General features: G+C 57.0%; 1 protein-coding gene across 3 annotated transcripts in view; it reads left to right on the top strand.

The window, feature by feature from the left end:
• LOC144946140 (inositol 1,4,5-trisphosphate-gated calcium channel ITPR1-like) overlaps positions 1–24,911 on the top strand; it is an 83,952-nt gene that overhangs the window by 44,630 nt on the left and 14,411 nt on the right. For all 3 annotated transcript variants that reach the window (XR_013639785.1, XM_078874910.1, XM_078874909.1), the window contains exons 12-45: positions 184–444; positions 1,108–1,249; positions 2,113–2,271; positions 2,586–2,758; positions 3,505–3,624; positions 3,979–4,131; positions 4,305–4,556; positions 4,944–5,088; positions 5,779–5,950; positions 6,179–6,378; positions 6,878–7,007; positions 8,411–8,462; positions 9,202–9,367; positions 9,610–9,795; positions 10,544–10,567; positions 11,202–11,285; positions 11,562–11,699; positions 11,823–11,948; positions 12,366–12,566; positions 13,279–13,530; positions 14,540–14,665; positions 15,997–16,125; positions 16,784–16,904; positions 17,838–18,028; positions 18,480–18,628; positions 18,878–18,998; positions 19,141–19,188; positions 19,372–19,435; positions 20,091–20,272; positions 20,738–20,963; positions 21,338–21,687; positions 22,340–22,540; positions 23,363–23,473; positions 24,666–24,761. Coding sequence is in view for 2 of the 3 variants with exons in the window: in XM_078874910.1 (XP_078731036.1) it covers positions 184–444; positions 1,108–1,249; positions 2,113–2,271; positions 2,586–2,758; positions 3,505–3,624; positions 3,979–4,131; positions 4,305–4,556; positions 4,944–5,088; positions 5,779–5,950; positions 6,179–6,378; positions 6,878–7,007; positions 8,411–8,462; positions 9,202–9,367; positions 9,610–9,795; positions 10,544–10,567; positions 11,202–11,285; positions 11,562–11,699; positions 11,823–11,948; positions 12,366–12,566; positions 13,279–13,530; positions 14,540–14,665; positions 15,997–16,125; positions 16,784–16,904; positions 17,838–18,028; positions 18,480–18,628; positions 18,878–18,998; positions 19,141–19,188; positions 19,372–19,435; positions 20,091–20,272; positions 20,738–20,963; positions 21,338–21,687; positions 22,340–22,540; positions 23,363–23,473; positions 24,666–24,761 (5,251 nt within the window). In the remaining variant the exon portion in view is untranslated. The remainder of the gene's footprint in view (positions 1–183; positions 445–1,107; positions 1,250–2,112; positions 2,272–2,585; positions 2,759–3,504; positions 3,625–3,978; positions 4,132–4,304; positions 4,557–4,943; positions 5,089–5,778; positions 5,951–6,178; positions 6,379–6,877; positions 7,008–8,410; positions 8,463–9,201; positions 9,368–9,609; positions 9,796–10,543; positions 10,568–11,201; positions 11,286–11,561; positions 11,700–11,822; positions 11,949–12,365; positions 12,567–13,278; positions 13,531–14,539; positions 14,666–15,996; positions 16,126–16,783; positions 16,905–17,837; positions 18,029–18,479; positions 18,629–18,877; positions 18,999–19,140; positions 19,189–19,371; positions 19,436–20,090; positions 20,273–20,737; positions 20,964–21,337; positions 21,688–22,339; positions 22,541–23,362; positions 23,474–24,665; positions 24,762–24,911) is intronic.

Here is a 24,911-nt window from a genome sequence, read left to right on the forward strand (position 1 = left end):
AACCTGCTTAGCTTCGAGGGCACGCCGCTCACTCGGCGTTAACGCGCAAAACCCCTGCAGGCAATCGCAGCCGGTCCACCCAGAGGGCTCGACGCGTACACACGTCCACGCAGCGGGTAACTCCTCTCCCTCTCTCCCCCCCACTCCCTTCCTCCCTGCCTCCGCTGCGCCGCTGTCCCGCAGCAACTCGTTTGTGCGCCTGCGCCACCTGTGCACCAACACGTGGGTGCACAGCACGTTCATCCCCATCGACGCGTCCGAGGAGCGCCCCGTCATGCTCAAGATCGGCACGTCGCCGCTCAAGGAGGACAAGGAGGCGTTCGCCATCGTGCCCGTGTCGCCCGCGGAGGTGCGCGACCTCGACTTCGCCAACGACGCGTGCAAGGTGCTCGCGCTCGTCTCCGACAGCATGGAGAAGGCCGACCTCACGCACAACGAGCGCAAGTGAGCACGGTTTGGGGGCTGGTGGGGGCTGGTGGGGGAGCTGGGGTTGTGCGATGGCCGGCGGGGACGGCCGATGCAGCGGCGGCTGCTCTGCGCATGGGGGGTATTCATCGGGGGCTCCGGTTTTCTCCTCCCGCAACTTGTGAACAACTCGTCGCTAGTCTCTGTCTTCTCGACAGACCTGCTTGCGTTGTGGCCGAAACGTCGTGAGAATTATTTCGTTATGTTTTATTTTTATTATTTTATTATTTCCCTTCTACGTGACTTTACCGAAAGAACCAAGAAGATGAATCCCTGCAGTCACGAAAGCTTTAAAATAATTTTATAATGTTTTATTTTTATTATTTTATTATTTCCATTCTACGTGACTTTACCGAAAGAACCAAGAAGATGAATCCCTGCAGTCACGAAAGCTTTCAATCGAAATTCGTCGCCCGTTGGCTGAAAACGCCTTGACCGAAGTGCGCCTCCCGCGGATGGCGCACCATTGGGAGATGCTCGTCATCATCATCATTATTGTTGGTGGGCGGGGCAGGAGAGGTGATTGGCGGCTGCCCCCGTTAGGGCTCGTGCCGACGCTGCAGTTCGTCGACTGGCCGATTCCGTGCCGGGGTTCGCGGCGGCTTGGTGACCGCCGCTCGCGCCCCTCCGCCCCTCCGCCAGGTTCGTCACGAAGCTGCTGGAGGACCTGATCTTCTTCATCGCCGACATCCCCAACAACGGGCAGGAGCCCCTCAAGGTGGCCATCTCCAAGCCCAACCGCGAGCGGCAGAAGCTGACGCGCGAGCAGAACATCCTCAAGCAGGTGCGTCGCGTCGCCCGCCACCTCGCCGTTGTCGTCGCTGTCGTGACGTGCGGATCGTTCGCCTGCTCGCAAATACTACTCTGTCAACCGCCACGTCACGCCCCCCCCCCCCCGTCTGTTCGCATACGCGCGCTCGCTAAACCTGCTCGTTCGCTCACCCACTCGCTCCACTTACTCGCTCACCTGTTCATTTACTCATTCGCCCGCACACTCATCGACACACTCATTTCCTTGCTCACCCATTGACTCACTTACTCATTCACTTGTTCACGGACAGATTGACCAATCATCCACGCGCACGCACGCTCACTCCCCTCGGCCACCCACTCACACACCCACACGTCATCCACTTCACCACCCATGCCATCTGGGCCCTCCTCTGTAACTTGCTGGCCTGCCCATACTGGACATCTGTGAAAAAGAGCTTCATAGCTCATCGGATTCCTCCTCCAGTCTAAGTACAGGGACTCCTCGACTTACGAACTAGTTAGGTTCCAGAGGTCTGTTCGTAAGTTCAACTTTACTCCTATCGATTCCAAACGTGTTGGACGGCATGTGCACTAAAAATGGCGAATGCTTTAAAAGTTGTATAATCTCCTGCAGATGTAGATGCCACTGGTTCTTCACGTTCTGCAGATGTAGATGCCACCACTGCCATCTAATGCGTGGCGGTTGAACTTACGACTCTCGGTCCGAACAGGCAACTGGACATACGGACAGGTTTGTTCGTATCTCTGAAAATTCGTAAGTCGAGTGTGTTCATAAGTAGAGGAGTCCCTGTAAAGATTCCGATTCAGATTTTCACCGTCGAGGTTGCGTTCCGTGTTGTTTTTTTCCTTTCTTATTTTTTTTTTTGCGTGCAGATCTTCCGGCTGCTGCAGGCTCCGTTCTCGGGGAATGGGCGAGAGTCGCTGCTGCGGCTGGAGGAGCTCTCCGACCAGAAGCACGCGCCCTACAAGTACATCTGCCAGCTGTGCTACCGCGTGCTTCGCCACTCGCAGCAGGACTACCGCAAGAACCAGGTGGCCAAACGCCTCGCCTCGCTCAGCCAGTGCCGTGATAGGATAACGATTATTATTATTGTTGATGCTGGTATTGCTACGCACAGTAAAACCTGCGGATAACTGCATTCTTGTTGTGCATAAAACGCAGACAAACTACAATTAAAAGCCAAGTGCTTAGCGATAATGATTATACTCACAGTACAGGTAGCGTCCAATCATACTCCAGGACAAGCCAACGGTAATATTAAATCTCACTGCACAACAAAGGGAGCTTCCAATCACCGAGCCATCCTCACCATGTGCCCCCCCACCCCTGCCCCCCCTCCCCACAGGAGTACATCGCCAAGCAGTTTGGCTTCATGCAGAAGCAGATTGGCTACGACGTGCTGGCGGAGGACACTATCACCGCGCTGCTGCACAACAACCGCAAGCTGCTGGAGAAGCACATCACGGCCGCCGAAGTGGACACCTTCGTGAGCCTCCTGCGCAAGAACCGCGAGCCCAGGTGCCGGCCACAGCCGCGACAGCAACGATGCTAAGGCCCCCCGCCCCGTGTAGCTTTAGCGGGACCGCTGGGGCAAGTGCTGTCGGCTAGCGGCGAACCGTGAAGGCCGGCACGGCGGCCAGTCCCGTGACCGGTCCGCCTTTGTCTCTCCCCGGCGGGCGATGTTTACGTATCTCGTCGGGTATTCATTTGAGGCTGAGTCGACCTAGGGGAGGCGCAAAATGGGTTTAGATATTCGTCACCGGTGTTTTGTGATCATGAGCAGGGATCGAACTCGGGTCGCCGGGTTCGTAGTGCGTCGCACAAACACGATGCTGCTGCTCCCCATACATGGTGTCTGAATGCAACCCACATACTTCCATGATGTAATGGTCAGCAAAACTGGACCTTAGAGGTCGCTGGTTTGGTCTCCATACTCACTCGCCTATTCAATCACCCTCTCACTCATTCAGTCGCCCACCCACCCACACACTGCCCCACACCCACTCCCCCCTCACCCTCCCCACCCCCCCCCCACTCACCCACCGCACCCATTCTGTGTTCGGTGGCGTAGCGCGGTTGGCCTGGTCCCTGGTGGCGAGGAACAAAATAGGGCCTGGTGCCTGGGCCCGGGAGGCCCATGGGCTCCCCAGGTGCAGGTGCACCGCCTGCGCACGCTCGCTCCCTCGCTCCACCGCTGGTGAGGGCGGTGCGGGCTCGTTCCCGGTGACTGGCGGTTAACGAGGGTCGCCGCGTCCGCCTTGCAGGTTCCTGGAGTACCTGGCCGACCTGTGTGTCTCCAACCACACGGCCATCGCCGTCACGCAGGAGCTCATCTGCAAGTCGGTGCTCAACCCCACCAACTCGGACATCCTGCTGGAGACCAAGTGAGGGCCCCCCATCACCAACTCACCAACTCACTCACACACCCACCCACTCACCCACTCACCAACTCACCCACTCGCCCACCCACTCACCCACTCACCAACTCACCAACTCACTCACACACCCCACCCACTCACCCACTCACCAACTCACCAACTCACCCACTCGCCCACCCACTCACCCACTCACCAACTCACCCACCCTCTCCCCACCCCCCTTACTGACCCACCCACTCATCCAGCCTCTCGCCCACTCAACGCCCCTCACGCACTCGCGCGCCCATCCGCGACAACCCCCTTGCCGTACGGCCCTCCGCGTTGAACCCCGCCCGATCCCCCTGTGCGTGCGCCCGCCAGGCTGTGCCAGATGACGGCCACGAACCAGTACTGCGAGGTGTGGTTGTACTGGCGCGACTCGGAGAAGTCACCGCACAGCAAGTCGGTGCGCGCGCTGGCCGACAGCTCGCGCACCTTCAACGCCGACGACGAGGAGATCCTCGTATACTACAGGTCCGGCAACCGCCACCGTCGCTCGCAGCCGCAACTCCCGACGCTTTGCGAGGAATCGCGGCTCTCCGTCTCTCTCCTCCTCCGTGTAACGCACGTGTCTACGTGTCTACCGTGCCCCCCCCTCCACCGCTCCGCCACCTCCCCCCCCACCCTCCGCGCGCCCTCCCGCGCAGGTACCAGCTGAACCTCTTCTCGAGGATGTGCCTGGACCGGCAGTACCTCGCCATCGACCGCCTGTCCTCGGAGCTGAGTGTCGAGCTGATCCTGCACTGCATGTCGGACGAGGGGCTGCCCTACGACCTGCGGGCCTCCTTCTCGCGCCTCATGCTGCACCTGCACGTGGATCGCGACCCCCAGGAGCCCGTGACCCCGGTGCGATACGCGCGCCTCTGGTACAAGGTGCCGACGCGCATCACCATCAACGAGTAAGTCCACGGCGGGGAGACGAGCGCTCGTGTGTGTGTGTGTGTACCTGCGATACATGCGCGTACTAACAGCGTGCATGCAACACACACATATATACTAACACCGCGGATGCTAACACCGGCCTTCATCGGCGCTCGCTAACAGCACTTGCCCCACCAGCCTGGGGGATGTTTGCGTTTGTGACAAAGACAAAGGTCCTTCGTATAGCCTTGGCAGACTGTTGGGGCAAATGCTGTTAGCGAGTAGCACCTGTGAAGGCCGGCACGGCACACAAGGGGCGATGTTTACACCACCGCATTTCGTTCACATTTGAGGCCGAGTCGACCTCGGGGAAGTCCAGGTCCGCACATCCCTGCGCCCGCTCCCACCCGCGTGTCCGTGCGCAGCTACGACGCGTGCAACGGGACGTCGACTGCGGAGAGTCAGTCTCGCTTCAAGGAGACGATCGCCTTCGTTGAGGACTACCTGCGCACCGTCGTCGACCAGAGCAACCCCTTCTCCGACGGCGACAAGAACAAGTTGACCTACGAGGCGAGGCCGCCCCCACTCCGCCCCAACTCCGCCCCCACTCCGCCCCCACTCCGCCCCCACTCCGCCCCCCTCGCCCCTAACCTCTCGTGGCTCGAGAAGAGACGCTGAGCATGATGGGCTTGAATTCTGGGTTTCAGCCGCCCTCTGATTAAACCCGGGTTGTCGAGTGTAGTGTGGTGATGAACTCAGCCCAGCCACCAACAACTTCCACCAAGACCCATAGACTCGCATAGAGACCCCGAGACCGATATACTTGCATAGAGACCCATAGACTCACATAGAGACCTCGAGACCCATAGACTTACATAGAGACCCATAGACTCACATAGAGACCCCGAGACCCATAGACTTACATAGAGACCCATAGACTCACATAGAGACCCCGAGACCCATAGACTTACATAGAGACCCATAGACTCACATAGAGACCCCGAGACCCATAGACTTACATAGTGACCCATAGACTCACATAGAGACCCCGAGACCCATAGACTTACATAGAGACCCATAGACTCACATAGAGACCCCAAGACCCATAGACTTACATAGAGACCCATAGACTTGCATAACGACCCATAGGCTTACATAGAGACTCATAGACTTGCATAGAGACCCGTATGACTCTCACAAACCCAGTTGTGATTTAAACCGGGTTTCTAAAGTCTGCTGTCGCTCCTCCGTCCCTGCTAGGTGGTGAACCTGGCCAGGAACCTCATCTACTTCGGCTTCTATACGTTCAGCAACCTCCTGCGTCTCACCAAGACGCTGCTCGCCTTCCTCGACTGCGTGGAGACCTTCCCGGCCTTCGCCGGCGATCGCCTGGGCAAGCACGGCGGCGGCGGCAGCGGCGACGTTCCCAGCGGTGAGGCCCCGCGACGCCGCTCCCCTCCTCCTCCTCCCCCTCCTGCCGTCCCCGCTCCTCGCCACGCGACGAAGCGCTTCACGTCGCATCTCATCGACGCGTTTTAAAGGGCACCTCCAGCGAGCGGCAGCTGTCCGCTAAGCGTGCGAGGTGACTTTACGCAGCTAATCCCTCGGCGATTTCACTGCCCTTCCCCTCTCTCCTCTCCTGCCGCCGCTGTCGCCCCAGCGAGCCGCGTGATGCGCTCGATCCACGGCGTGGGGGAGATGATGACGCAGATGGTGCTGAGGGGCGGCACCTTGACCGCGGCAGGGCAGGGCGGCCACGGCGCGGACGTGGCGCGGCGCAAGCCGGTGGGCAACGGCAACGGGGAGGACGAGGACATCACCGTGATGGACACCAAGCTGAAGATCATCGAGATCCTGCAGGTGCCCGCACGAGCGCACACACGCACACACGCACACGCACACGCGTGCCCGCACACACGCACACGTGCACACACGCACACGCACGAGCGCACACGCACACACCGCACACGCACACGCGCACACGCGCACACGCACACACGCACACGCTTGCCCGCACGAGCGCACACGAGCACACGCGGGACCGATCGCCCAGTCGCGCCTTGTTCGATTCCCACTCACGGCCGCCAACACTATTGATGATTATTTGAACCTTGGGCCCCCCCTAGGTCGACCCAGTCTCAAATGAGTACCTGACACGATGTGTAAACATCGTCACTCAGGAGACAGGCGGCAGGGCGTGGTGCTGGCCACCCACCCCTTCGTGCCAGTGCTGGCCTTCACAGGTGCTTGCCAACGCCACTTGGCCCTGCAGCCTGTTGAAGCCTGCACCACCTGGGGATCTTCGTCTTTCTTTGCCACCGCCTTGCCCCCCCCCCCCCCCCCCCCCCGATGATTTCAGTTCATCCTCAACGTCCGCCTGGACTACCGCATCTCGTGCCTCCTCTCCATCTTCAAGCACCAGTTCGAGGAGAACAGCAGCCCCGTGGTGGAGGAGAGCATGACCGAGCTGACCTTCCGCGAGCCCTCCGGTACGGCACTCGCACCGCGTGTGGTGCGGTGTGGTGCGGTGTGGTGTGGTGTGGTGCGGTGTGGTGCGGTGTGGTGCGGTGTGGTGCGGTGTGGTGCGGTGTGGTGCGGTGTGGGGCGGTGTGGTGCGGTGTGGTGCGGTGTGGTGCGGTGTGGTGCGGTGTGGTGCGGTGCGGTGCGGGGCGGTGTGGTGCGGTGTGGTGCGGTGTGGTGCGGTGCGATGTGCGTCTTTCCTACGGCTTTCAAACGGCCTAAACGGTGCCGCAAGGCCCCATGGTCTGTTGGCGTTCTCTGGTCTGACACTGCTGAGACGAGGCCCTGAAGAAGGCTGTCAGTTTCAAAGACAATGTCTATATGATCAGAGCGTGTTTGATTGCATGTTCACCACAAGTACGTGTGGTTAATGCAGACTTGATTCCTTGCAAAAGGTTTCTATTTGGTGTTTGAACATCTTAACACAACTGTTTCATTGCCAGAAATTGTAAAGCCTATTTTTATTTTTTCATACGTTGATACTGGCAAAAAAGGTCCCGTTTTGTACTGTTCTTTGCTGTAAGTTGTTTTGGATATGTGTGTACCCTCGTCTGTTTACAAAACTAGTGCCAATAATAGTCCTACATCTACGTTGCCGTTTCTGCAAGTTAATTTGACTGCTAATTTTTTTTTATTTTTTTATTTGTCCACGCAAATATTTGTTCCTGGAAACTAATTTATGGAATATCGATTCGTGTTTCTGCACTGTTTTTTTTTCTTTCTGTAACGCGGGTGCTTTTCGCCCGATTTATGTTCGTTTCCCTTGTTGTGCTTGTATTTTTTTTTCATCTTTTTAGCTTTTCATATTCTTAGGTTTTTTCGGTAAAGTCACGTAGGTAAAAACATTAAAATTAATAAAAGTAAAATAAAATACAAATGTTTACCATGTTTACCATGTTTAGTTGTCACAAACCATAACAAAGGCTCACCCTCTTAAGCCTCACCTTACCATATGAATAAAAAGTGTGCTGCACTTGGCCCTTCCCCCCTCTCCAACCATTATATAAACGGAGTGGTAGCTCCTGCAATCTCTCATTTACTTGATACAGCTGTCGTGGCTGTGACGGTTCCACCTGAAGACGGAAGCTTGTGTTGCCTCCGAAACGTCGTGATGTTTATGTTATTTTACTTTTATTAATTTTAATGTTTTTACCTACGTGACTTTACCGAAAAAACCTAAGAATATGAATCCTTACAGTCACGAAAGCTTCAAATCTAGAATTTTTAGCTTTTGTCATTTTGGCGACCCAGGTCTCTCTTGCGAATGAGACTCTTCCACCCCCCTGGCTCTCTGTGAGTTCTCCCGTGGCTCGACAACAACGGGAACCCTGGACTTGAAACTTGACGCCGTTTTCATTTTCACCATTTTCAGGTCTTGACCTCAAGAGGATTGGAGAACAGGCAGAAGCAATATTTCACGGAAGGTAAAGCGCGCCGCTCGTCAACGAATAAACTGATGAATCGCCGTACAAATGAATTGGTAATTCACTATTATGTGCGAAACTCAGGACCTGACCGTCCGTGACCTTTGAACTTTGTGAGGTGCGTCTGGGTGTGAACTCCTGGCAGGCAGGTTCCCTGGCATGCTGTGATGTTCTCTCGGCCGTCATCTCATTACAATAATCTGACAGCGTGAATTGTGTTTGGTGCCGCGTGATAACCATTTCGCTGTCTGCATTGGGGGGCAGTGCTGCGGCCCAACGGTAGCTCCGCTCGCTGCAGGGATTCACGGTTCGAATTCAGCAGGCCGCCCTGGTCATTACTGCCGGTGTATTAACTATAGATATTACGCACTGCCTGCTCCGCAGTGAACGTGAAAGATCCCCTGGCGTTATTCTAAAGGAGTAGGCTGTTGTGTGCCGGCGTCACGGTCCAAATTGTTTCAAATTTGAAAAATTACACCGCGGATAACTCAACTGGGATTGTACAAAAACGGCAACACCGCCCCCGAACCGTCAAACTACCGCACAGACTACAAGAATGGCGCAAATACCAAAAGTATAAAATGTTAATAATTGTTGTTATACCACGGCAGCATCCCCCCCGACTGTGTATGAACACGAAGCGGGCGATCTCTGTCTGTGTGTGTGCGCTCCATGGCTGGCTCCATGGCTGGCTCCCATCGCTGGCTCCATGGCTGGATCCCATCGCTGGCGAGAGCAGCGATGAGAACGCGCTGCTCGACCTGGACGGCCACGGGGGGAAGCTGTTCCTGCGTGCGCTGCTCAACCTCACGATGCACGACTACCCCCCGCTGGTGTCCGGGGCCCTGCAGCTCCTCTTCAAGCACTTCAGCCAGCGCCACGAAGTTCTGGAGGCCTTCAAGCAGGTACGTGCGCGCGAGTGCACGCGCGTGCGTACGTGCGCCGTGATGGCGTTCACAGGCGCTCGCTAACAGCACTTGCCCCGACAGTCTGGTCAAGGCTCCAGGGGGGATCTTGGATGCACAAATCCAATCGCTGGATCGGTGTCGACACCGCCCTCGGCGCCTTCGACGTGTGCGATGGTGCCCGTGTGCGCGCGTGCGGGCGTAGTGAATGTCACCGGCGGTCCCCGCTGGCGCGCGCGCAGGTGCAGCTGCTGGTGACGACGCAGGAAGTGGAGAGCTACAAGCAGATCAAAACCGACCTGGACCAGCTGCGTCTCATGGTGGAGAAGTCGGAGCTGTGGGTCTACAAGGGCCGCCAGCACGCCAAGCTGTCGGAGATGCGCAGCAGCGAGGACCACAAAGAGGACTCCAAGGACACCATCAAGAAGGTCGCCATTTTGAGGGGGGGGCGGGGGGGCGGGGGGGGGGGGGGGACGTGCCAGAGACGCCGAGAGTCGGGGTTCGAATCGCAGGCGTCGGCCGCCTGTGATTCAGCCCGGAGAGCAGCGAGTTGATTGATGGTTTCTGCCCCGTCACAGTAGACTCACATACAGACCCATAGACCCACATAGATACCGATATATACCCGCATAGAGACCCACAGACTCGCATAGAAACAAACAGACTCGCATAGAAAAACCCACACTGGCATAGAGGCCCATAGACTCGCATTAACTGAGTTGTAATTGCACTGAGTTCTCAAGCGCAGAGAGTTGGTGGTGTCAGTCCGGTCACCAATCGGTTTTTCCACTTAATTTGGCTCGGTCCCAGCTCTCAGAATGAACAATGCGACGACAAACGCATTACACAAACAACAAACAACACACAAACAGCACACGTCACACAAACGACACACATTACATAAACAACACTCATTACACAAACAACACACATTACACAACACACATTACACAACACACATGACAGAGCATATGGAAGATGCGTCACCATGGTGTGCATGAGGTGACCTCAGAATTGGCCATTGTGGTGAAGTATCGTCAAAGGTGAAGTATCGTCAAAGGACCCCCATCACTGACACCGCAAAGGGATGTGCATCACCTTCATCGTCATTATCGTCATCATCGTCATCATCGTTTTCATCATTATAACGACTGCACTGTTTCTTTTATTTTCTAGAGCCCAAGACGTCAACCATTAAAGGTATGCGCTCTGAAGGAAATCCTTGCTGTCAAGGATATCTAGACATTGGAATTCTTTAAAAAAAGGCAATTTAATTTGAATGTTATTTTGAAGGACATGCTGCTGTTCCTCAATGCTGTTGCTGTTTCTCTTTCTTGACTTTGCTGCTACTACTGCTTTGTGTGACCACTGCTCCTGCTGTTTTAGCTGCTGCTGCTGCTTCCATTGCTGCTACTGCTGCTTATACTGCTGCTTGTGCTGCCGTTGCTGCTTCTTCTGCCGCTGCTGTCACTGATGCTGCTGCTGATGCTGCTGATGACGCTGCTGCTGCTGCTGCTGATGCTGCTGCTGCTGCTGCTGCCGTTGATGCTGCTGCTGCTGCTGACGCTGCTGCTGCTGATGATGCTGCTGCTGATGCTGCTGACGCTGCTGCTGATGCTGCTGATGCTGCTGATGCTGCTGCTGCTGATGCTGCTGCTGATGTTGCTGCTGATGCTGCTGATGCTGCTGATGCTGCTGCTGCTGATGCTGCTGCTGCTGCTGATGCTGCTGCTGATGCTGCTGCTGATGCTGCTGCTGCTGATGCTGCTGCTGCTGATGCTGCTGCTGATGCTGCTGCTGAGGCTGCTGATGTTTCTCGTGTGCGGCGTGGCAGTGCGGAGTGAGCAGCGTCACGGAGGACGTGGAGGGAGGAGCGGCGCTGGCTCCCGGCACCGACAACTACGAGGCCATCAAGACGGTGAGCGTGCCGCCCTCTCTCCGCCGGTCGTACCGCCCCCCCCCCCCCCCTCTAGAGCCTTCATTTAACCCTCTCTGCTGACCACACTTGCCCCAAAAGTCTGTTACGGCTATGCGGGGAGAGATCTTTTTTCTCGACGAATGTCCTCACGTAACCCAGCTGCGTGTCTCCCCGCGCGTCCGTGGACGTCTCCACGCGTCCCCTCGTCCCCTTATGTCTCCACCGCCCCCCCCCCCCCGCCACCTCACCCCGCCGTGCGTGTTTCTCCAACGGCAGATCCTGGTGCGGCTCAGCCTGCTGTGCTTGCAGGAGAAGGGCTCGGTGCGGCGCAACCGCAAGCAGCAGCAGCGGCTGCTGCGCAACATGGGGGCCCACTCGGTGGTGCTCGACTTGCTCAAGATCCCCTACGAGAAGGTGCCTCCCGGAACCATCGGTCCCCCCTCCCGCCGTCTGTTCTCCCCCTAACCGCCCCCCCTCCCTGCTTCTAATCCCCTCCGCACCCTCGCCGCTTCCCTGCCTTGCTTTGCGTGGTCTCAGAACGAGGACGGCAAGATGCAGGAGCTGATGAAGCTGGCGCACCGCTTCCTGCAGAACTTCTGTGCCGGGAACCAGCAGAACCAGAGTCTGCTCTACAAGGACATGAGCCTCTTCCTCACTCCTGGGGTTCGACAGATGCATGCATACATACGTCGATACACACATCACAAAGGCACATGTCCCCCGTATAGCCTCAACATTCTTTTGGGGAAAGTGCTTTTGGTGAGTAGCACCTATGAAGGGCCGGCACGGTGCGATGAGAGTAGGATGGCCAGCAACACGCACCACGCCCGGCCGCCTTTGTCTCCCTTCGTGGCTATGTTTGAACACTGCACCAGGTACTCATTTGAGCTTGAGTCGACCGAGGGAAAGGCTCGGGACCTGGTTCACATATTCGTCAGTGACGTTGACCGCGAGCGGAAAATGACACTGGTAGCCCGGGGTTCGTAGCCCAGCACGCTAACCGCTCCCCCCACGCACTCACTCACTCACGCCCCCCCCCCCCCAACCCCTGTCACTGTCTCCCTGTGCGCGTCGCCACAGCTGCTGGAGGCGGAGACGATGCGCCACATCTTCATGGACAACATCCAGCTGTGCAACGAGGTGACGGAACGCGTGGTGCAGCACTTCATCCACTGCATCGAGACGCACGGCCGCCACGTGCAGTACCTGCGCTTCCTGCAGACGATCGTGCGCGCCGAGGGCAAGCACATCAAGAAGAGCCAGGACATGGTCATGGCCGAGGTGGGACCATCGCCGCCACCGCCGTCACGACAACCCCACGATCTCAAAAATATGTACACTTCATAATCAACGTTTTTGGGTTTTGATCGCGTTATTTATAAATGTGTCGTAACCCTCCACCACCCGACACGGCCAATCAGCAAAAAAGTGTCACGTTGACAAAAGACAAATAGTTCACCGGTGTGTTGAAGCGTGAAACCACAACATTTACAATTTTTGAGTACGACGTTTCGCTGGCAATTGCATCCAGCATCATCGGGCAATTCGCGAAAACCTACGTGTTAAATATGTACACGTTCGCGTTTTTTTTCTGAGCAGTGGTACGTCACGTCCAATAAACAAACGTTCTGTGGAAACCGTTAACTTGTTATACTTAGCGGGCTAAGGCCGCTAGCTCTTGTTCAGAGGCGACCTGGCCACACGTGATGATAGCTCATGATGGAAGTGGCTGATATCATCATCATCATCCTACGTGGGAATTCATAGCAGCGGCCAAATAGTCTGAATGCGTGTTTTTATTCTAAATGTGGAGGGGGGGGGAGCAAAATCTGGGGGACCCAGAGAGGGATCCTCGGAACCCAGGGTACAGCCGCTCACCTCCAACAGTTCCTGCATCGCAGGCGTGCTACGCCACCGCCCGGCAGGCGAAGTGTTCACCACGACAACAAGGACAACGGCGATGTTCTCTCCCACCTTCCACCCCGGCGCGCAGCTGGTCAACGCCGGCGACGAAGTGCTGGTGTTCTACAACGACCGGGCGTCGTTCGGCACGCTGGTGCAGGCCATGCGCCTGGCGGGCGACCACGTGGAGGACCACGACGGCCTCATCTACCACATCGCGCTCGTCGAGCTGCTGGCCGCCTGCACCGAGGGCAAGAACGTCTACACGGAGATCAAGTGCAACTCGCTGCTGCCACTGGAGGACATCGTGCACGTGGTCACGCACGAGGCGTGCGTCACAGAGGTGCGTCGGCATCGCCGCCGCTCGCCACTTTGAACCTGCCTCGAAAGAAGATAACTTTTTTTTTTATAAAGATATATAGAGGGACTCCCCAACTTACGAACGAGTTAGGTTCCAGAGGTCTGTTCGTAAGTCGATTTGTTTGTAAGTCAAACTTTACTCCTTTCGATTCCAAACGTGAGATACGGCATGCACACTAAACATGGGGAACGGCTTTAAAAGTTGTATAATCTCCTGTAGATGTAGATGCCACTGGTTCTTCATGTTCTGAAGATGCCACCACCACCATCTATTGCTTGGCAGTTGAACTTACGACTCTCGGCCCGAACAGGCAACTGGACATACGAACAAGTTTGTTCGTATCTCTGAAAGTGCGTACGTGGAATGTTCTTAAGTAGAGGAGTCCCTGTATGTTTTTTTTTTACGGATGGCCGCTTTTATGAATTGCGGTTGTGCAAAGAGGCGCTGTCGCCGCTGCCACGTTCGCCCATCCACAACACCGTTGTAAGAAAAACATAGATAATTCGCTGTAATTCTGATGTGCAGTTGTGCAAGGGCCATCGTTTCTGCATCTGGCAGCGAGCGGAAAAATCAGGGAGGTGTGTTCCCAGAGGTCACAAAGTGCTGTAGGCAGCAGCTAAAAATAGAAGATAACGTTGATAAAAAAAAAACAGTGTTGGCCAATTGTTAGCCTAGAAGAGAACAGCTTGCGCGCTCTTCTAATGTGCGGTTGTGCAAGGGACGCTGCCACGTCCGCCGTCTCGCGGTCGTGAGGCCCGCGTCACCGAGCCGCGTATGTCCTGTTCTTGCGCGCTCGCAAGACTAAAACTAGCCGCGGTTCGCTGCTCTCGCGACGCGGCGTTGCCAATGACACGACTCGTCACGTTCCACCGGCGGTTTCGGGCGGCGAGTTACGCCCGCAGCTTTGAGCTGCGTCGCTTTGTCCCGAGTCGTTTATAATGACTATTTTCAAAACTTAAGCTTTCGTTGCTGTGCGTTGCGCACCGCGTAGGTCAAGATCGCGTACGTGAACTTCCTGAACCACTGCTACGTGGACACGGAGGTGGAGATGAAGGAGATCTACAGCAGCAATCACATGTGGACCGTGTTCGAGAACTTCCTCGGCGACATGGACAAGGTGCAAGTCGCCCGTCGTCTCGCACCCCCTCTGCTCCGCGCTAGTCGGACGTTCTTCGCCGGAAACTGTCGCGGGTGTCTCGGTAACTGCAGTGGCTGGGGAGCTGGGACGACGGGGGCATTGCGGGGGGCAGGGGAAGCTACGCCCCGCAACTTAATTCCACGCGGCCACACGAGGCCTACCTAACACTTTGCGACGTCCCGCAAACGACAATTTTCCATCGTTGCAAGCGTATTTGGCGGTACCGGAGGGAGAGAATATATTGTCGACCTGGAAACGACAGCACTCATTTAAAGCCATTAGAGAGGTCTTTGTGTTAGATCGTGTTAATGTGAATGTGTCGTTAAACCCGCCACCGTCCGAAACAGCCATTTGGTAAGGCTTGTTGCTTAAACAAAACATGGCAATTCGTTAGTACGAGTTCAGCACACGAGTATGTTGCAGAGTAAAGTGGAAATGTTTGTGGGTTTACTCTCCAACCACCGGTGTGCTGTACTAATTGGCTGCGTGTCGGGTGGTGGCGGGTTTAACGGCACAACATTTATATTTTCGCGATCTAACGCCAAAAACCTCTTATGGATCATAATGGTCGCGAAAGCCTACGTTTCAAACTGACTAAATCTAGCGCCACGCTCAACCACTCGTGTCACTGTAAGGCCGGCTTGCAGTGGCAGAAGTGAGCTATGTCTGCGAATGTGTCGTCGCCCACCAACGGTACCGAAAGTCCTATTTGGCCCTCGCTAAAGAAAGGGTCGCCCAATCCGATAACAAAAAAAACATACGGCCCTCTGCCAGTCCTTTGCCCGATAAAGGCCCCTCCCCGTATCGTGTTGGTCACGAGAGCTGTTTGACTATACTTCACCACGCTTAGTGCCCACCGCCTCCATCACCCAGGACCGGTTCTCCAGGTATAACTCATCACCGGTATTTTGCCATGGCTGGTTATAATCGAAGCGAGGTAGCCGAGTTCGCGGCGCGGTGCGCCAACCGCAGCGCCACCGCTCCCCCCTTAAACTATAAGCTGATAGTGAGCCCGGCGGCGGCGGTGGTGGCGGTGGTGGCGGTGGTGGTGGCGGTGGCGGTGGTGGCGGTGGTGGCACGGATTTAGCTCTGGGTCCTCCGGTTTTTTCCTCCACGTTTAGAATCAACATCACGTGTTGAGAGTATTTAGCCGTTATACATTTCCACGTGATGATAAGCCACTTGGGAGAACTATCATTTCATTTGTGGCCAGGTTGCTCCCGACAAAGAGCTGTACAGCTCAGTGCGTCTCCCCTGGTGAACAAAAAGATCGTTACCGTCGTGACATTTTGCGCGTGCCGATTTTCCAGGTGTGCAACATGGTGCCGGACAGGCGGCACGCCAACACGGCCCTGGAGAAATACGTCATCGACGTCATCATGAACATCGTCACCGCCTTCTTCAGCTCGCCCTTCTCCGTGCAGGCGACGAGGATACAGGTGGGGGGGGGGGGGGGGGCGGCGGGGGAGGGGGGTTGGGGGGGGGGTCGCTGGCCCTTGCACAAGAGTGGGAGCCGTCGCACCGCAGCCGCGGACACAAACGGCGGTCCGATGTAAACAGAATCTTTATTTACGCTGGAGGAATCCGATGAGCTATAAAGCTCTTTTTCACAGACTGAGGTGGCACCGTACCCGTCCGGTTTTTGTGCCGCGGGCAAAGCGATCTCCTCCCCATGTAACTCGCTGAGCCGCCCCGGCTGCACCGCGGTAAACAAGGGCTTCGTAGCTCATCGGATTCTTCCAGGATAAATAAAGATTCCGGTTGGGTCCTAACCTCGCTCGCCATCCAGACCCTCACACTAACCCTCCCTCTACCCTCACTCTCTGACCAGACCCAACACCAGACCTACCTCTAACCATTAATAAGCCAACGTTTACCCTCACTGAACCCTACCTCTATCCTATCTAGCCAACCTGACCCTAACACTATCTCTGCCTACCGCCACCACTGCCACGATTGTGTAAAGTACAAACAAGCCGGCGCACCAGTCCAGTGAGGCAGCCTCCGTTTAATTGTGGATTTAGGCTCAGCACCACCGTCACTACCACCTTAACCTCCATCCCTCTCACCCCCCCCCCACCAACGTGCACGATGCAGACGCGGCAGCCCATGTTCGTGCAGCTGCTGCAGAAGTCCTTCCGCGTGTTCAGCTGCCCCTGGCTGACGTCGCAGCAGAAGCCCGCCGTGGAGACCTGCATCCGAACGCTCTCCGTCGTCGGTACAGAACCCCCTCCCCCCTCCCCCCCCACACACGAGCACGTGACGGGGGCCGCTGCTGTGCCACCCGACATTTAAGGACAAGTGCCCAACCTGAGTATTTGCCCCCCTTGCCCAACACGTGTGCCGCCCACTACGAAAGCAAAGTGCCGCCCCGTTGCGCAACCCAAGGGCTGTCCCCTGTTAACTTTTAGTGCCCCTCCCTAAGAAACCCGAGGACTGCCATCCTATGAAACGTAGGTGCCGCCACACCCCCATGAAACCTCATTGCCCCCCACTTGCTGAACTTAAGTACCACCCCTCCTACGAAGCGCCCAAGTGCTGCCTCTCCGAGCGGGTGGTGACAGACGGGCTGGCGATGGCGAAATGCTGCCGCGGGTCATTGTGATGTCACTCGTGGCTCGTGCCGGGTCGGTGAACGGGGTGCCCACGTCATGTTAACTACCTCGCCTGGTATACAGGAGGTCGTGAGTTCGATCCCAACCCTGACGCCTGTTGTATATTTGGCGTTGTTCTCTCTGCCCGTGGCCGCGTGGATTTTTGTCCGGGTTTTCCTCTCTACATTTAGAATAGATGTGCGTTCAGAGTATTTGGCTGCTGTAAAAAAATTCCGCGTGGTAAGCCACTTTATTGAGATATCCATTTGTGGCCAGGTTACTTCTGAAAAAAATCTCTATAGCTCAGTGGGGGCCTTACCTGGTAAAATAAAAATAGTTTAATAGTTTTTTTTTTTATAGTTTATGAGCTCCGTCACGATCCACGGCGCCATCGCCACGCTTTGCCGGCCCCGTTTTTTTTGCGAACGGGACAAATTGGGCTCAAGTTCCGATTCCCTCCGTTGAAGCCCCATACCTTTTTTTCTTACCGTGTTTTTTACCGGGGTCGCGTGTGCCGCGTGCAAACGGTCCCGCCGACGTCGCCGTCGTCGCCGCAGCCAAGAATCGCTCCATCGCCATCCCCGTGGACTTGGAGGCGCAGATCGCCCAGGTGGTGCATCCCAACCCGCAGGCGCTGGTGCACAAGACGGCCATGAGCTGGCGCAACAGCGCGCGGACCGGCACCCGCAAGGAGTCTCTGCTCTCCACCTCCAACCGCGACTACCGGCAGGTCATCGAGCGCTTACAGGTGCGGACGGGCGCGTGAGCACCGGTTGGCGAGTCGTCCGTGCGCTCCGCGTGTCCGCGTGTGTCTGTGGGGTCTACCGTGAACCCGTGGCACCTGCCGGGCCTGTCCCGTGACCTCCTGTCGGCGAGCCTTCGGCACTTGGCGTGACAGCCTCAAAGCGCACCTGGCCTGATGTGAGCGCCACGTGCTGCATGGTGGCTGTCGTGCGGACCGATCTGCTTCATGTTTATGGGACTTGTGTTTTTGTTGTGATTGCCAGTTAGTCGACACACACGGAAACGAATTACAAAAGAGAATACTTTTTAAATCAAGGAATCCGCGTACACTCACACGCGCTCGCGCACCGCCGGTTAGCACATTCGCCTGCCGCTCGCCATCTCTTGCCAACGCCCCCCCCCCCCCGCCACCTCTCCCGTCACCCCCGCTCCCTTCTCGCTGGCGCCGTGAGCAGGACATCGTGCAGTCGCTGCAGAGCCGCATGCGCTCGCTGATCCAGGCGGAGACGTCGGTGCTGGTGGACGTGCTGCACCAGCCGGAGCTGCTCTTCCCCGAGGGCTCCGAAGCTTTCCAGCGAATCGGCAACGGCGGCTTCATCTGCAAGTACGGGGCGGTCGTCAACTGCGTCGTCGTCTTCATCGTCATCGTTTATCACCAGGAGAGTCGACAACAGTCTTCGGCGACGTCATCATCATCAGTGTCATCCTTGCCAGCATCGTTTTCTGTGTCATCATCATCATCACAAGCGTCGTCATTATTATCCGCATCACAGTTGTCATCATCTTAATCTTCCTTCTCATTATCGGTGTCATCAACATCCCTCCCTCCCTCCTCCCCTCCCCTCACTGCCAGGCTCATTAGACACACGAAACAGCTGCACCGCGAGAACGAAGATCTGTGCATCAAGATCTTGCACACGCTGCAGGACATGATGCCCAGCGGAGGCGCCGACGCCTGCGCCGCCGCTGCCCAGGTGAGCCGGCGCCCTCCGTGCCAGCGGGCCGCGCGCCGTGGCGGGGGCGGGGGGTCAGGGGGTCGGGGGGCGTGGCTAAGGCTCTACGGCGATCCTCGCCTTTTGCCGCGTTTAATCCTCCCGTCTGTTTGTGGACCATCAGGAGGCTTACTGCAGCTTGAGCCGCAAGCACCAGGAGGACCAGAAACGGGTGAGTGCCGTGGCGCCGTGAGACGCACGGCCGCGTAAACTCATCGCTTCCGCCCCGTCCCCCTTGCCGTCCCCTGACGATCCGCCACCGCCCCTCGGCAAATGCCGGCGTCGCCCAAAGCCGGCGCCTGCGCGCGCCCGTGGTGATGGCGCCGTTTGTTTGCGACTGACTGCGCGTGAGCAGGGAGAGGAGCTGAGAGAGGGACTGCTCGCTTGCTACTACGGGGAGAAGACGGGCAGTCAAGCTGGTGGGTTTGCCCTCTGCTGCCCCCTAATAATTGTAATCGTAATAAAATTATTACTGATGATAGTTATGTGACTTTCATTCATTGAAACATTTGAAGGCTTCCCCATGATTTTCAGTCGTGGGGGGGTAGTCTGACCATGCTTTACCCACGCTGGTCATTGCGCGTTGGTCAGTGGGGCGCGCGGGACCGGTTTCAGATTTCACCGGCCACCGACGTTAGCCGTGGCCGGCTCGAACCGCACGGCGTCACGAGCAGCGGCGTGCCCCACGGCGCGACTCACGGTGACAACGTGCACGCTGTCGAAATGAAACGCTGAGCTGAACGGTGCTTGGGTGATGTGCACGTATGTGCAAATGTTGAACTTCTTTCGCACCGTACGTAGCACACCGTGCTGATCGGAGGTGCGGGAACGCTGGTGGAGCTGCTTTTAGTGTTTGTTTTTTGTCCTTCCCCCCGCACCTCCGATTAGCAAGGTTGGCTACGTACGGTGCGAAAGAAGTTCAACATACACATGTTAGTGATGCAGGAGGAGGGGGGGGACGGAGCATGAGCAGGAGGTGGATGTGGCGGTCGTGGCGGAGGAGGAGGGGGACGTGCGTGTGAGAGGGTGAAGCGGGAGGGGGCATCACTCCGTGCACGATCCCCCCGTGTGCAGGCCCCACGGTGCCACAGGTGCGGGCCCACAAGACCTTGGCCAAGGTGCAGGTTCACCTGGACAAGCAGGGCGCCTCCGACCTCGTCATCGACCTCATCATGAGCACCAAGAGCCAGCGCATCTTCCAGGAGAGCATCGTCCTGGGCATCGCGCTGCTCGAGGGTGGCAACACCGTGCTGCAGGTGAGGGGCGCGACGGTGATCGTTGTCATCGGCAGAAATCTTTGTCGTCACTGGTTTTATTGTCTTTATCGTCAGCAAACGTCATTGTCATTGTCAGTCATAAGAGTCTTTTTCATCATCATCATCATCGTCGTTGTCGTCATCAGGATTCCATCCAATCACAGACAGTCCTGCGCGACCGCAAAAACAATGCTTAAATCGCAGCGCACGACGCGAGTTGGCGAAATCGAATTTCGTATTTGGAAAGGGTAACAATTATTCAGCTACCGTACGACGTCAAGCGGGGCAGTTTATATCCGAACGATCCGAATCATTCCTCCCGTTCCCCAACGGACACGTTGCTGCGGGAGTTACACTCGGCCGAGGCTACGCGACAGTGGCGGCTGCGGCCCCGTCACCGATTTAACGTTCCATTCGATCGTTTCCAAACGCCTTCCGCTCTCCCCCCTCCGTGCTCGCGCGCAGCACTCCTTCTACTGCCTGCTGACGCAGCAGAACCGCTCGGAGAAATTCTTCCAGCGCTTCCACGAGCACATGCGCGCCGCGCAGCTGGAGATCAAGGTGCTCGTCACCATGAACACGTCAGAGCTGGGCCAGAGGACCGACGAGGAAGGCGGCGGCGGCGGCGGCGGCAGTATCATTGGTGGTGGCAATGGGACCCAGATGACGCCCGCTCGCAGCAGGGCTCGAGGTGAGGACGGCCTACACCCGTACACCGGTTCCTCCCACCACCACGCTCCCACCCCCCCACCCCCCGCCTTCCCCCGCCCTGTCTGGCCGAGATGGCCAATTGATCGTTCTGTGCCCAAGGACTAGGTTCTCAACGCTGCTTGGCTTCCTCGCGTCGCTGCGGTCCGGAACGTTCACCATTGACCGAGCACATTCGCGGTCGTGTCATTTAACGCACACCAAATGATTTAGCTCCGTAGCCAACAACTGAGATCGGTGATCCACCGTGCCTCCCAGTCGCTCTTGCCGACACCAGTCCCTGCGGTGACTTTGAGCCGAGGCTGGCGGTTCACACGACGTCTCCCCGTCCCGCTCTCTCTCTCTCCGCCCCACCAGTGCGGGGGCAGCACAAGTCCCAGATGTCCGACCGTGCCCGCAATCAGCTGGAAGAGGCGGCCGTGGCCACGCGCGGCGCCTTCCAAGCCGTGCGCCGTGCCGACGCGGAGGAGGCGGCCGCCGCCGCTGCCACCGGGATCGGCGGCAGCACCAACAGCAGCACCGACGCCGGGCCGGGCGAGGGAGGGGGCGGGGGCGGCGGCGGCGGCGGCGACGGAGGGGGCGGCGGCGGCGGCGGCGGAGGCGGCGGAGTGGGAGGAGAGGCGGAGATGAGTGCGGCCATCGCCATCATGCAGCCCATCCTGCGCCTGCTGCAGCTGCTGTGCGAGAATCACAACCACGAGCTGCAGGTGACGGGCGGACGGGAGGCGGCGTGGCCCCGTGGCTCGGGAGAGCGCAGACGCCGGGCCCGGCGCGGCCTGAGGTCTTGCGGTCTCTCGCGTAGGGGAGCTGGTGGTAGCACCGGCCTACCGCTGACTGAATGATTACGAGCTCGTCGGTCAATTCTCCCGCTGCTCCTCACTCGTCGACGGTCCGTGACTCACGTGGCCGCGAACACGAATTCTACGGCCTGTGCCTCCATTCTGCACGGTGGATGAACCAACGCGCGCGCGTATCGTTTGGGGCAGTGACGCGGCCCGTCAGCAGAGGTTCGCGGTTCGAATATCGCCGCGGTTGCGTTAACTGTAACATACTTCTCGCCGCCCGCTTCACGGCGAACGATTAAAAGATCCCACGATGTCAGTTGCAAGAGTCGGCCCTTGCGCGCTGCTGGCGGCAAAATGAGCCAATTGGAATTACGGACACACACATTGCAGAAACATCGCCCTCCCTACTGTGAAACTACTGCGGCCCGTGTCTGCGACACACCAGGAGAGTGCCTTTCTCCGCGGTAAGCCTTGCGCTCCAAGAACGGCAGCGCGAACACCGAACGCGTCAAACGGTGAGAGAGCGATAATCGTTCTCGCGTCCTGTGTGGCGGCGGTGCTGTCGCCCCCGCAGAACTTCTTGCGGCACCAGAGCAACAAGACCAACTACAACCTGGTGTGCGAGACGCTGCAGTTCCTCGACTGCATCTGCGGCAGCACCACGGGCGGCCTGGGCCTGCTGGGCCTCTACATCAACGAGCGCAACGTGGGCCTCATCAACCAGACGCTGCAGAGCCTCACCGAGTACTGCCAGGGGCCCTGCCACGACAACCAGGTGGGCCCCGCGCCGCGATGCGATACCGTCGCGGGCTGTGCTCTACCCACTGCTGGATGGAGGCTTGCGTGAGCCGTCGACGTTTTTCACGGTTACGCGCGATGCAACAATCCATCATCGCTCCTGCTACACCCGAGTGTGACGTTGTGACGATGGTGATGATTTTATCGTCTGTGAAACTGCCCCGACTCATCCTTCACTCACTCCACCCCCCCTTCCCGACGATCTTCCCATTCCCTCTGTAACCTATCCTGTCTGAGCCACAATCTTCCCAGTCAACCTTAGTTTCCTAGTTGAGCAAATTATCTGGTGACGCTACTGAAGTGCATCACTACCAACACAACAGCAAGCACTGATACAAAAAAGCCTCCGATAACTCTCATGCAGATGATCCAAAACAAACGCAACTTTAGCGTTGCCATTCGGGACTGGAGAAAACCAGCAACATTGATCAAAGTGGGGGATGCCAAATATTTGGGGACCCAATCCAAAGCAAAAAAAAATAAACTATTTGTAATGACGCAAAGGCATTTTTTCCCTAACAGCTACCCCTGTCAGCTTGCGTGCCGCAAAATATGTGATTTTATTTGATGTTGTTTGTGTGTTGTTTGTTGTTGCAACTTGTTGACCCGTCCTCTACTGGGACAGCTGTGAAAAAAAGCTTGAGAGCTCATCGGATTCCTCCTCCTGCTGCAGTCTAAATATTCAGATTCTGATTCGAATACATCTGAGGACAAGCGCGCGTTGGACAGCTTTAACCCGCGTGTCCTCCCGTGCGTTTGCGTGACTTTTAATTTATTTTTGAATTCCTTCCGTGCGCAGAACGCCATCGCCACGCACGAGTCCAACGGAATCGACATCATCACGGCGCTCATCCTCAACGACATCAACCCGCTGGGCACCAAGCAGATGGACCTGGTGCTGGAGCTCAAGGTCAGGGGAGGCCTCCACAGCGCAAGATTCGCTACATTCTGGGGACACCCGTCGGCCGCGGGTGGGACGGGGAGACGAAGGTGGTCGGGCGTGCGTCGTGCCGTCCGGCCCGACCTCCGTGACCTCCCGCTCATGTTGCTCCGCTGGCCTTAGTGGTCGCTCGCCAAATGTCGCTTACTCCAAAGGTTTCGGCTTTCGGTCGCCCACAATAAAAATGGAGTTGCCAAGCACGGCAGCTTGGTGGTTGCGGCTCGTTCAGCGACAAATCTGCACGCAAACTCGAGCTGAATTATATAAATATATATATACGTATATTCCTTTACTCGAGCCTTGTCGTGTTGTTCCCCGTGTTGTCGACAGAAGGAACGGAGCTCACGCTGTGTCCCTTTTAACCGTCATGAAAAATAAAAATAAAATGTACCACTGGGCTGGGTGGTTGGGAGGTCCGGGTGCCTAGCCGGCACCTCCTGAGATAGATCCTGGGTTTGAGTTTGGGCTCCAGCCACCGCTTGCGATTCAGCCACGTTTAGGATGACCAATTGGCGTGATGCTTACACGGTCGGGATAACAGCGACGGAAAGCTTTTTCGCATTTATACATTTCCCAGACTTTCCGCTCCCTAACGCTCTCTCTCCCGGGCATCGCACTGCGGCACACGCGAGTGCTCGTCACGCCGTCGTTTGTCCAGTTTTGCCGTTGACTGCCCACCGCCGGGCAGGCGGCGGGCGCCGACTTGCGGGCCGGAGGCAGCTGCCGCCGTGAGGTCCCCAGGAGCGAGACGGCCGCTCCCGCCCCAGGGCGTCTGGAGATGCACTGCGTCGGAGGAATGCGGTGTAAATATTAAAACTATTGAAACTATAAAACTCTATTTTTTAATAGGTAAGGCCCATCGAGCTATGGAGCTCTTATTCAGAAGTGGCCTGGCCAAAGCTCGAGGAAGAAGTGGCTTTTCATCACGTGGAAAATTACGGCAGCCAAATCGTCTAAACGTGACCGTGTGGAGAGAGACACGCAAACTCCAAATATACAGGTGTCAGGGTCTGGGCCGGGATCGAACCCACGTCCTCCTGTTTACCAGGCGAGGGAGTTAACATCTCGCCACTGTGGCGCCCCTATTATAATTATTGTGGTGGTGGTGGTGGCGGTGACGAGGCTGACGTGAACGTCTGGCGCAATCACGTTCCGTGTGCAGAACAATGCATCCAAGCTGCTGCTCGCCATCATGGAGAGCAGACGGGACAGCGAGAACGCCGAGCGCATCCTCTACAACATGCGGCCCAAGGAGCTGGTGAGCCGGGGTTAAAGGGCATCGGGGGGGGCAGCACTTGGGCGCTTCGTAGGAGGGGCGATAATTAAGTTGATCAAGTGGGGGGCAATGAGGTTTCATGGGGGGGTGGCGGCACCTACGTTTCAAAGGAAGGCAATCCTCGGGTTTCTT

Source organism: Lampetra fluviatilis, chromosome 40 (assembly GCF_964198595.1).
Source record: "Lampetra fluviatilis chromosome 40, kcLamFluv1.1, whole genome shotgun sequence".
Lineage (NCBI taxonomy): Eukaryota > Metazoa > Chordata > Hyperoartia > Petromyzontiformes > Petromyzontidae > Lampetra > Lampetra fluviatilis.